Source organism: Natator depressus, chromosome 8, assembly GCF_965152275.1.
Source record: "Natator depressus isolate rNatDep1 chromosome 8, rNatDep2.hap1, whole genome shotgun sequence".
Lineage (NCBI taxonomy): Eukaryota > Metazoa > Chordata > Testudines > Cheloniidae > Natator > Natator depressus.
The window spans coordinates 91,321,305-91,334,637 of record NC_134241.1 but is presented as its reverse complement, the minus strand read 5'-3'; the positions used below and the strand labels follow the sequence as shown (position 1 = coordinate 91,334,637).

Below are 13,333 nucleotides of genomic sequence, written 5' to 3'. Positions count from 1 at the left end.
GTTTTACTAACTTCAAGTGTTATTTACAGCCTGGACATGAAATCTGATTCTTTAAAAATATCAGCCAAAAATTTCAAATCTATGTGCCTAAAGTTTGGCATGAGAATGTGCATTCAGGTCCTAAAAAGCATGGTCTGATTTTTCCATGTTGTTCTACAATTCACCTTGACTTCACTGGGAATTGCGAGTGCTCAGTGTTACTGCAAATCAGACCACAGCTGTTTAGGTACCTACCTACAGACTTAAGTGCTGAACTTTACAAACCTAAGTGAGAAAATTTGGGCCATGATTCTTAACCAGACCATGTCCCTTTTAATGGGAAAAGGAGATGATAGTGAGACTATCTAAGTAAAACTTTTCCCAACTGGAGAAGAGCTAGAACTCCTTCTTTATGCTACATGTGCTTGTGACAGCCTTTGAAGACTATTATATTAAAAATACAAGAATTGTACTGGATGTTGATATATAGTGCTTGATGTCAAATCTTACATTTGCTACAGGTGTATATGGGTTGGTTTAGTTGTTCCTTTTCAAAAATTGTTTGGAAGGTCTCCCTTTCTGAAATCAGATCCTTATGTTTATATACTTTACTCAGAGAGCAAAGTCATGTCCTTAAAGGCCAGATTTTCAAACGAATTCTGCTCCCATTTAAGCACCTAAATAAGGGCCAGATTTTCAAAAGTCCCCAGCAGCTCCCAATTGGACACTTAGGGTCAGATTTTCGAGAGAGCTGAGCTATTTTACAATCTGGCCACATATTTTGGGGTCTAAATGCAAGCAGAGCTCTTTGGGGAAAAAAACTAGCCTTAACTGTGTGTGCTGAACTATTTCTGAAAATCTGACCCATAGCGTTTAGCTGTTATTGTGCCTTGCATATGGTTAAGAAGAGTGCACACAGGAATTGTGTGAACTAGTTGTTAGAGCATTGAATGGGGAGCCCAAAAAGCTAATCCTTTCTCTGCCTCAGTGCTCTTGGGAAGCCTCTGAGTTAACCTCTGAGTTTCACATATGCAATTTTTATTTAATTTGAAGCATGCAATACTTGTTCAACTCACAGGGGTGTTTTAAAGGCATTAATTAAAGTTTGACAAGCACTGTGTAGATGAAAAGTGTTAACTATTATTAGTGCATTTTGTTAGGAGCATCTGACATTATTCAGAATTAACATAGACCTCTAAAGTTTAAACTTGCTCAAATTTATGGTACCAGATTATCTTAGGGTTAAACCCCTGTGATACATGAGCTGTGGCTGTGTTTAAAGTACAGTGCTTTTAAACCAGCTGCTAGGGATGCACATAAATAATACACTGCAAAAGCTGATTGTACTGTGCTGCAAACAGGACCATAAGTTTCAGCAATTGGACACAATCACTATTTCACAGTACATATTACACCTGGCCACAAGCAAATTAAAAATATTCGACATCCTGCAAGGAAGGAGGAAGTGGTTGGTTCCAAAGTTCCCCCTTTTCAAAAACAGATTTAAGTTTGGGTTTCCGATAGTTAAAATGCTACGGATCTTTTTTACCTGGAACATTTACTCTACTATAAAAGACCACAATAATCATTCTTATGCACTCTTCTTACCTTGGTTCCGAAGGTCTGCATAAAGTATGGCTTAGCATTCCTACTTTTATAGTTGTGTGAAGGGCTTTAATAGCTAGTCAGTTGTCTTCTCTCTTCTGCCAGCTGACAGAGAAGTGTTATGATGTGGGGTCATCACACACAATTCATTAAGGCAGGCTTCAGCTTAGTAAATTATTAACTGGGTTGCCTAATGTCAAGGTTTTGTTAGGTTGTCTAAATTCCACTAAGGAAAGAAACCTCTTTTCAAATAAAGCAACTTAGCTCTTTTTTTCAATCCCCCAAGGGTCCCCTAGAATTTTAACGTTTTTTTTAACATGATTAAAAAGATACACAAATGTAACTGCAATATTGCATTATTATCTTCAAATATTAACTTGATCAAGGTCATGCACTAGTATTGTGATCATATGATACAGTAGTAGCCTATCTAGTGTGTAGATATGAGATTAGCTAGAGTACTGTGGTGAAACAGGCTTAATACTTGCCAGACACTTGTGATAGCTTAATATTGCATAACTATTTAAATGGATTGTGCTGCACACAATCCAATTAATCATGTGATTTGGGTTTTTTTGGTCTACAGCAGAAGAAATAATTACCCCGAAGAATTTTAACTGATAGACCTGTAATCTTCATAGGGGATTTGTCCCTTTTTCTCGTATATGCCCCTCAGGAAAAGGTCTAGCTAGTCTAAGAGTACATTTTAATTCCTGTAAGGTTCTTTTACAATTTAATGAGCAAAGCAGAAAAATTAATAAGAAGCTCTATTAAGGGCTCAATCCTGCATAGTGCTGAGCCCTCTGGCCTTAATCCAGCAAAGCATTTAAACACATGCTTGATTTTTCAGCCCTTGAGTAGCCCCCTTGACACTTATGGGGAAAAATGTCAGCAATGTAACAGTATAATGGCACTCACAGCAAAAAATGGTATTTTGAATTGTTCTTGTGAGTGACATTACTTACAACAGTTTTGATGTGGCAAACAAAGCACTTCCCTATGACCAGATGGGATTAGTGCAATACGCAGCACTCCTTGTTAGTTATTAATCTCTAGGAATGCCCTCCACTTTGAACATTATAAATATAATGATGACAAATTACATACCTGTGTGTGGCTGTGCACATCTACACATACCTGTGTCAGTCTGTGTATAATGTATATATCTATAGTTTGTTATTCGTAGCTGTGTGTATAAGATATATAATGTGAGTTAATTATTTTTGAAAGGTGCCAGACTGACAGCTGTGGAGGCTGAAGTCTGTTTATCTATGGAACAGACACTGCACAGACAATGGCTATGCAAGCTTCCCCCGTGCTCCTCTCCCAATATGCCTCAACTCTGGCATAAAGATACCATCACCCATAGGAATCTGAAGGTAGTTCATGCTCCCAGCCCCTCAAATGTCTGCTCAAGCAGTGGGCTCTGTGCTAAGATTGGCAGCAAGGCTGTCAGTTGTTACTGGTTGTGATCGTGTTTCTGAGATGTGGATGCCTATCCACATGGGAACTGGACAAAAACAATCAAAGCCATTTTAGTTAGGTCACGAACTGTGGTCACATTTGATTGCCAGTAACCTGAGCTGGATCTGAACTAGTTTTAACATAAAGGAGAAAGGCTGCCTCTCGTTAAACAAACAAAACGTAAAATAAAATAAAATAAAAATCTTAAAAGAGAGTATGTGAGAAAAAACAGACTTTTCTGCGAGCGACATTAACTTGAAAGTTGCGAGGGCTGAGTGAGTGGTTTGTAACTGCTAATGCCATAACTAACACCTCACAGTCTTAGGAACAGGAATGATAAATTCCTCATTGTTTCTTTGGGCAGAAAGGTTTGCTTTTCCCCCTTTTTTGATCCCAGCAGACACTTGGAATTGATAATATTAGAATGGAATTCCTGGTTTCAATTTTCCCTCTTACATTTTCACTTCATTGCTTAGCTGCCGGTTTAGAATAAAATACCATCCTTCCACTAGGGTATAGTTAGAGGCAAGCAAACCTTCATTCTCATTACTACAGAATGTACTCTGAATACATAGATTAGGGACAGGAAAACCCTGTAAAGTGGTATGTATATTAAAAACAAATCAACAGTTAAAACATGACTGCCAGCTGATAACCACTAGGTGGGTGGCAAGCAGGGACATTATGCAAAAACATGCTTGTTTTATTATTGCTTCATCCTCCAGTTTCCCAGCCCTCCTATTTATTTTGTTAACCTGGTGTGTCTTGGCACAAATCTAGATGGTGAGCTCTTTAGGGCACAGTCTACCTTTTTCATTACAGGTTTGTACAGCAGCCAGCACAAAAAGGTCCTGATGATGCTTGATTAGGGCCTCTAAGCACCACCAAGATACAAACAAAAGAAACTAGTGATAACAGTGATGGACTTCTTGTTTTTTACCTTATGGTTTGAGCCTACAGAAACCTATGTGCCTGAGTTATTTTACTCACTTGAGTAAACCAAGGCACTTGAAACCAATAGGACTGCTCACATGAGTAAAGTCACTCACAGGCAATATCAAGACCTTAGTTCCTACTTTTCTACATCAGGGTTTTTAAATAAGATCCTAGGTAACAAAACTAGGGTCAAAAAGTGTAATAATGTGGAATAACTTGTCCTGGTAATTCTTTGGGTCGAGGTCAGCGCAATGGCAACCAACAGGTTTTATGCTGGAGATGGAGTTTTGTATTAAAGAGCCTCTCATGTGTCCAAGATGTGACCTAGTTCCATTCTGGGAAATGAGAGTGGAGAGTGCTGACTGCTATGTACACAGGCAGGCCTTACAGTATTTTGCTTGAAAGCAAAATCTTAGCTATTAGGGCAGCTATTAACCTGGTTTCCATGCAAGAGCAAAACATGACGTACCAGCTGTCAGTGGAAGTGGATGTTGCAAGCAAGAAAAGTATCCATTTAATTTGCAACATACCAGCCTGCTGGTAAAATCTAAGCAACTGGAGCCTTTGCCATGAAAATAATACATGTCCACAAACATTTTTTGTTAGAAATATTGATACAATAGATTAGAATAAATAACTAGAATAGATCCCCACAGCGACCTCTCTTGCAGCTGGTAAGTTGGCTATTTCACTCGCTGGAATAGGATGTATCAAGGGAACCTTCAAGCATTGATAAAAATATGGTCAAAATGCTTGAGCAAAGTCATGACACAATATTTAAAAAGAATAAAAGATGAAGACATTGGTGTGCAAGAGTGATGAAATCTTGAGCCCAAATTGGCAGAAATATGCCAATTTTATGTATTCATTATGTAAATGATGCCGTCTTCTATGTCCCAATCTAGTATGAGCTATGAGTTTGTTAAAAGGTAACATTGCAAAACTTCATTTCCTGAAAGGAAGTGTCCTTTTAGAGTTATTCTTTTCCAGTAAGTAGGAAGGTGGTATACAACAATAGGAATATCTCCAAACTTTCTAGAGCCAAAGTAAAAACCATTTTTAAGAAATGTGTGTTGCTCTGGAATCTATTCTGTTCCACCAAAGACTGGAATCAACCCTCTTGGACTTAACTTTATGCACTGAGTAGTCCCATTGATTTAAATGGAAATTGGTTCTACACAGTGCATAAAGTTAACAATGTGCATAAACTTTTGCAGGATCAGGGACAAAGTGCTGAATGTTGTTGCCGGTATATAAACATGTCTCGATTTGAAATTGGGAACTTAGATTTGTTTGTTTGTCTCTATGCCCCCTTTGAATCTCACTAAAAGACCATTGTGTGTCATGCAGAATAATTTACCAGCACTTGCACAGATCAGGCTGGTGCCCAGAGGATGGGGTTTTTGTCACTGACGCAAATGATCAAATTTTAGTGCATAGGAAAGATTAAAAATAGGGACTGTAGTCCTACATTATGTAAGCAGTTCTGTGAAGTCAACTAACATCAGCTAGGGACAATGTTGAAACTATTGAACTCTTTTTCATTCGTGACCTCAGACACAGAAAAAAAGATACGGAAGGAATGAGCACCAAAATAGAAGCAGAGATATCAACAAGAAAGTAAATAAAAAGCCAGAAATAGAAAAGCGTAGATATGAGCATTGACAAGCCATTTGGGGGGAACAAGCAGACCAAAAGAGGGGAAGGAACAGAAGGGAAGGCTACAGTCAGAAGGCCGGGGGTTGGGGGAGGGGGAGGGGGGAAGGGGAAATAGCATGTTGAAATATGGTACAGGTGTAAATATTTTATAATTGTAAAGTTACTGCAGTGCTCCCAGATGGATCTCTTAACACTTGGTTGGATCAGGCCATGCTTCATTCAGCTGATCCATGTTGATCATTTCCTGAAAAAGTTAATAATTTATTTTGCTGCTGTACCTCCCACAGGCCAAAAAGGTACAAGCACAAAGATGTAGTCGGAACATTCTGGGTGGAAGCAGCCTTTTATTTAGTAAGGTTCCTATGTTTGAGACAGATTGTTCCCCTTTACCTCTCTCCATGGAGGGAACACAAATTTGGCACATCTGTCTTAGGGGTCTAGAGGGATGGGGGGAATTTTGGCTCTGTGGCATTATCTCCTCCTTTCCCCAACATTGTAGAAGCCCCTTCATGAGTGGCCTGTGGGAATTAGACAGGGAGGAGGGCAGGGGATAACTGTTTCGTCTGCTACATTTATCCTTCCCAATCTGCAACGAATGCCCATGTAAGGAAATGGTAACTCTATCTACCGTCCCTCCTATTCCAATTTCACAAATCACCTCTACTCCCATTCAAAATCACATACACCCTTGGGTGCTTACCCATGGGAGAGAAATATTGGGAAAGAATTTGATGCATTTATTCTTGTCTTTAATGCAATATGTGTTGTGTTCTTTTTGAAAAAAAGAAGTTTGTGATGTTGTTAATGGGAGGGAAAGGATGGTCTTCGGGTTTGCCTACTAGCCCAGGACTTGAGAGGCTTGTGTTCAATTCCCTGCTCTGCCATAGACTTCCTTTGTTGTCTCGGGCAAGTCACTTAGTCTTATCTCATTCCCCCATCTGTAAAATGGTATCAACTGTACTTCCCTACCTCACAGGGGTGTTGTGAAGCTACATACATTAAAGATGGTACTATACTATGTTGAGGGGAGGTGGGGTTCACATAAGTGAAGATATCTAGACCATCTTCTCTTGATTTGTATTTCATCTTTCCCATCTGTTTTCTCAGCTGGAAGCAAGTAGGAGACCCAGCACCACATGACCAACTGCTATCTTCAGATCACCACCAAATGTTTCATGAACCTCCAGCAGCCCAGAGTTTGGGAACTGCTATATTATAGCAAAAAAGTGCCAAGCTATGGCTTGAAAGCAAAAATAAAATGAACCACTCTCCAGCTCCTGTTTAGAACAGTGATACTCAACAAGTGGCAGACAACATATGCAACTCCTGCAGCTGCTGTGGATGTGTTTGGTGCTTCTCTCACTGAGTCTGGTCTTAGTCAAGTGAGCAGAGTCCTAATCACAAGACCACTCCTCATGCTACCCAACACACACACAAGGCAATGCTGAGTACAAACGGACTGCAGATTCTGGGATCCCTTGCTGCCACACCAAACAGCTAAGAAAGAGATCCCTGTAGGATGTCTAATAAAAGACTGGAAATTAGTTCCTGGCCCCAGTCAAATGACATGCCTTCACACCAGAATAATTACATATTTGTCTTCAGTGGTGGAATAAGTTTGTAGAAATAAAAACAGAAAGAATTCAGCTATGCAGAACAGTCTTCATCTGATTATAAGAACTTCAAAATAGGTCAAATTTGGGGCCAAAACAAGACATTGCCTTTTTAATGGTGACAATATCAAAGCTTCCAATTTAGGCAGAATTTGGTTCAAAGGGAAGTTGGATTTTATCTGCCAGGGCAACTTTAGAGAACATATGGAACACCAGGAGGGACAATGTTGTCTAGTGGTTAAAGCGGGTATTGGGAATCAGGATTCTTAACCTATTCACAACTCTACCAATGATTCACTACTTGAATTTAGGTAAATCAACTCGTTAATCTCTAGCATGTGCATCCATGACATCTACCTCACATGATGTTGTGAGGCTTACTTAATTATATATGTAGTGTGGCTTTCAGTCTTTGGAAAAATGCCAGAGAAGTGCATAGCATTGTAATTAACATCAACCAAGTTACCAAATGTGATAGCAAGGCTGGGAAATAGATAATTTTTCATCTAGTCTTTAAACCTTTTCAAATATATCCTGGTGGGGGTGGGGGAAGAGGAGGCTGTAAATTACATAACTGTCCACCAAGTGTCACTGTTTGGCTTTTACATTTTCTGTTTCTATATAAATGTACAGACGAATTCATTATATCTCCAGTCCTGTGTATAGCTACATTAGCTATCCTAAACAGAATAAACACATTCTTCAAATTTAAAAAAAAAAACGTATTTGTATACCACCCTGATTCGGGGCAAGTTGTCACTGTCGGAATAGGTAGGTTTTTTGTCAGTGTGCAATCAACCAACAGGTAAAATATGAACTAAAAAATGCACAGTTGTAGTCAAATCTAATATCAAGAGCAACAATGCAGGCTGTTTTACTAGATAAAAGTGAAACATCCATGAAGAGCTTGATCTTGCATCCTTACACAGACAAGAATCCCATTGAAGTCAGTGACGTTTGCTGGTGTTAAAACAGACTTGAACCCTACAATGAAAGAAAAAATACAGATTGAGGGAGTCAAATATCTATTAGCAAAGAATATTTTTAAAAATAAGTAAGTGCATATAGCTAGAAATATCTAGTTTGTTTTAAAGCTGACTTCAAAAGTGGTATCACGAGAAGTGAGACATTACAAGGTTAAATCACAGCAACTGCTGACAGTGCCAAACTACTCTTCCCCCTATCTGGAATGTTAAAGTAGGTCAAGGTGCCTATAATCGTGATTGGCACAAAAAACCGTAATCTGCTGATATACTATCACATGAGCTGCACCTGAGGTTACTAGCAATGTCTATGGCCAAGGAAAAATGGGATGTATCTTTTCTCTTAGAGATTAGAGTACTTTCTTTACCATCATCACTTTTGTCCCACTGCCCTATTCCTTCATGAGCTACAGCCTGCTAGTACTGCTGTCTCCCGAATGCATACATGGGTAACAGCCACTGGGGAGATAAAACATAGCTGCATAGTTTGCCAGGCAGAGGGAAAACATTTGAATTTGTAATTTTGTCTCTTGTTTCTACCCACCGAGTTCACGCATCATATGTGCAGAGTGCCTAATAATCCTGAAGGAGAGACTGTGAGCTAATGGGGGCTTAGGAGTACAGGACTGACAGTCCTATACAGCCTTGTCTCCTATACAGCGTTTTGACTCAGTTCCAGTCCCACGCACCTCCCGCAGTCTCCCCATGGAAAGTACAGCTTTCCAGCATAGCCCTCACCTATCACAGCCAATCAACTAATTGCCTGACTTTCAGACATTTCCTCAGCCTCAACTTTAGCAGGGGAATTGGTGCTTAGCTGTTTCTGATTAACCCCAACCTTCTTCACATGCTCTGCTATGTCACACAGCTCTCTGCAGGGCTGCCTTTTGTATTCATGGGAACAGCTGACCTGCAGAAAGACCCATATGCAGCACAGTCCCAAGGAAGGAGAAGACAACACAAGGAAGCAGTAGAGGCATCAGGCCTGGCTGGCTGGAGAAAGCAGGTGTACTAGGGGCTGAATCTGGGCAAAGTGGAAGGTAAAATCTGGAAGCTGGTGAGAGAGATGGGTAGAAGGAAAGTTTGAGTAAGAGCAAAAGTGGTTAAGAAAACACAGATACCAGCAAGTTACACTTATTGCAAGGGAAAATGAATGGAGGTAGAATGACAGAGAAGAAAAGAGTGGTGAGCATATTGAAAGGGGGACGAGGAGAAATTAGCTAAAAGACTGAACAGAATTATAAAGGAGAACAAATCTTAAAAGAGCTAAAGGAAAAATACTTAAGGACTGTGACAGAGGAGGATGAGGAACAAAATAAATACAAGGGAAAAACAGAATCACAGACAGAACAAATCTATAATCAGTAAGAGAAGAGAAGATGGGAACTAAAGAAAAATAAACAAAGACATTGAAAAGCTAAGCATTTTAGAAAAAGTACTGAAGAAAAATGTATGTATAAAATGGAAGAGGAGGAAAAAAAGACAACAAAATCAGAGAGAGATTAAGCTGTTCCAACATATTTAAATATTACTTTTACTGTTAATCATTTTCAATATAGTTCATGAAAGGCAATATCATTTTATGTATATTTAAAAGTTAAAGTGCTGTGTCTCATGATTTGCACATTTCTGCTTCTCCCGCCTCCTAACAGCCACCCCCCCCCATATTTGCTCCCCCTCTCCTGATATACACACTATGACACTCTGGTTGGGTACAATGTTAAGAGGTGTAATTTCCAGCTTTCCCTCTATGCTCTAGTACAGGGGTTCTCAAACTTCATTGCACTGCGACCCCCTTCTGACAACAAATATGACTACATGACCCCTGGAGGGGGGACCAAACCCTGAACCTGCCCAAGTCCCACCGCCTTGGGTGGGGGCACCAAAGCCCTAGGGATTCAGCCCCAGGCAGTGGGCCTATAACCTGAGCCCCGCCACCCAGGGCTGAAGCCCTTGGGTTTTGGCTTTGGCCCTGGGCTTCAGCTTTGGCCCTGGACAGTGGAGCTTGGGCTTCAGCTTCAACCCCTGAACCCCAGCAAGTCTTAGCCAGCCCTGGCGACCCCATTAAAATGGGATTGCGACCCACTTTGGGGTCCTGACCCACAGATTGAGAACTGTGTTCTAGTACTTCTTCCCCCTTTCCAGGATTGATCAGATCAAATTTAAACTTGTCCTCACCTTCAAAGCCCTACATAAGTAGGTTCCTTTCTGCATAACTGATCTCGTCTCATCACATTATTCCCCCTTCTCCTCTGTTCCACCAGCAAGGCCCCATTCATCTCCTTCTACCGCAAGCCCTTCTGTGCCTTTCTTCATGCTGCTTTACTGTGCATGGAAAGCCCTCCCTATTCTGATATGACAAGCTACTGCCTTTTCTTCATTGAAAAGTAGCTCTTGAAAACTCCCTTCTTTTGCAATGCTTCCCTTAAGTGAGTTAATTATTTTAACTTTTATTTGTATAAATTTTTTTTTTTTAATTATCAAAGTGCCTTAAACTGAGTAATCTTGTAATTATATTGCGGTAACCCTCTTCCTTCCCTATCCCATTCTCTGCCTACAGTCTGGCCTCCTCAGTTAAGGCATCAAGGATAGTTTAAAATGTAAGTTATTTGGGGCAAGGCCTATGTCTTCTTTTATAAAGTGCCTGACATTCCTTTGTGTTCTATAAAGTAATAATTAATAATAGCAACCATTGATGCCCCTCTTTTTCCCCAAGAAGGGTAATTACCAGGTACCAAACACTACTGGGAACTCCGCCACTATGAACCATGTCATCTAATTAAAAATTAATATCATAAACCCAACACAATCTGGAGTCAGGACAAGACATTGGACAGAAACAGTTTTAGTGGTTCTGAAGGGTGATTTCCTGCTGTCAGTGCAAGGAAGGCAGACATCCATGCTCATCCTCCTGGACCTCTCTGCAGCAGTCACCACTGTTGACCATGAGCTACTGCTGTCCTGGCAGTGAGAGATGACAGGGATCCCAGGGAATGCGCTGAAGTGTTTGAGTCCTTCCTGGAGGGAAACACCAAAAGAGTAGTGATGGGAAACTGCACCTCCACCACAAAACCTCTTATGTGGGGAGTCCCACAAGAATCTATTCTCTGTCCAGTCCTATTCAATATTCATGTGCAACCAATAGGTGAACTAGACAGAATGAGCAATATACAGATGACCAGGAATAGCTGCTGGTGAGCCTGGTGTGTGCCCCAGTGTGTAGGGCTGGGGCAGTACAGCCACGCTGGAGGAGCTGCCCAGGTTGGACGCTGGCTCCTGCGAGCAGCAGCCTGACAAGCTGCTGCTTTTGCCACTGTGGTTCCTGTGCTGGTCGCTGACCATGGCCCAGCTGGTCTTGCTCATTGTTGCGAGAGCCCTGAAAATCCGCAGATATCCGCTTTGTATCTCTGGATATCCACATCCACAGATATAAATAGTGTAGCCGTGCAGGGCTCTAATAATTTCCACCTCAGGTAGACATACCTGCACTAGCTCCGCTAAAGTTAGCGTGCCAAAAATAGACATGTCGCCATGGTGGTGCGAGCAGTGGGACAGGCTAGCCTCCCATGTACATATTTAATGTTTCATGAAGACTCATACTTGGGGCAGCTAGCCTGTCCTAATGCTTCTACTACATGTCTATTTTTAGCACACTAGCTTGATCCGCCCTACTGTGGATTTGTCTATCTGAACTAGAAATTACACCTTCAGTTCTAGTACAGGCATACCCTCTGTTTTACCCTGGCAGACAATGACCTGTCCTTGATTATAGACACTTTCATCACCCTCCCATCTGGACTACAGCAATGCAATATAGCTGGGCGTGAAGCCATCAACCCTTAGGAAACTTCAACGAGTACAGAATGCTGCGGCACATCTCCTCAGCAACACACGCTACAGTGAGCACAACAGATCTGTCCTCCCCTCCTTAGATTGGCTTCCTACAGAATACTGAGTAAAGTTTAAGGTCTCAGTCCTTATCTTCCAGGTGCTCAATGGACCAGGTCTAGCATATCTAATTGGTAGCCTAAAGCTCTAAGATTAGGACTGTGGTTGACACCTCCGCTCTATAGGTACAATGGAACGTTCTATCATAAGTGTAAAGCTTGTCTGGGCAGGAGATAAAGCTATCTCAGGGATCATGCAGAGACTGCCCAACAAACTTCCATCACAAACATCACCGACAAGTGCAAGGCACTCTTCTTCAACTTTGCCTTCTCTAATATAAACACATAGACGCTTATACATCTTAAAAAATTACAAAACCAAAACACTGCACTACACACAATTCTCCCGACTGCAGATGAAAGAAAGAACAAACCACACAGCTCTTAGTCACATCATTTAGGGCAGGGATCTCAAACCTGAATCACCAGGAGGGCCACATGAGGACTAGTACATTGGCCTGAGGGCCACATCACCGACACCCTCCGCCCCCTCTGCCCCCGGCCCTGCCCCACTCTACCCCTTCCATGAGGCCCCACCCCTGCCCCACCCCTTCCCCGCCCCAATTCCAACCCCTTCCCCAAAGTCCCCACCCCAACTCTGCCCCCTCCCTGCCCCATTCCAACCTCATCCGAAATCCCCATCCCCTTCTTCTCCACCTCCTCCCCTGAACACGTGGCTCCCCGCTCCTCCCCATCCCTCCTGGAAAGCGCTAAGCACCTGGAGGTAGGCAGAGGAGCGGGGATGTGGCACGCTGGGGGGAGGGAGAGCAGGGGGGAGGAGAGCTTGGCGGGCTGCAGGAAATAACCCCGCGGGCCGCATGTGACCCGCAGGCCACGCGTTTGAGACCCCTGACTTCGGGTATGTCTAAACTGGATTAAAAAAAGCGAGACTCAGAGCCTAGGCCAATTGCCTCAGGCTCAGAGGGCTCGCCCTACTGGGCTAAAAATAACAGTGTGGACATGCCCACTCGGGTTGAAGCCCAGACTCTGAGATTCTCCTCCCTTGCCGGGTTTTAGAACCCGGGCTCCAGCCTGCGCGGGAATGGCTACGCTTCTAACCCATAGCACGAGCCTGAGACAGTTAACCTGGGCTCTGAGACTTGCTACCATGGGGTGGGAGGTTGGAGTGTAGCTTTACCCTTAATGC

General features: G+C 42.1%; 1 protein-coding gene across 1 annotated transcript in view; it reads left to right on the top strand.

Annotated features, from left to right (window-relative positions):
* Positions 1 to 8,940: 8,940 nt before the first annotated feature.
* Positions 8,941 to 13,333, top strand: part of HOOK1 (hook microtubule tethering protein 1) — a 65,759-nt gene continuing 61,366 nt past the window's right edge. The window contains exon 1 of the mRNA XM_074961644.1: positions 8,941 to 9,245. Within this exon, the coding sequence (XP_074817745.1) occupies positions 9,087 to 9,245 (159 nt within the window). The 5' untranslated portion in view covers positions 8,941 to 9,086. The remainder of the gene's footprint in view (positions 9,246 to 13,333) is intronic.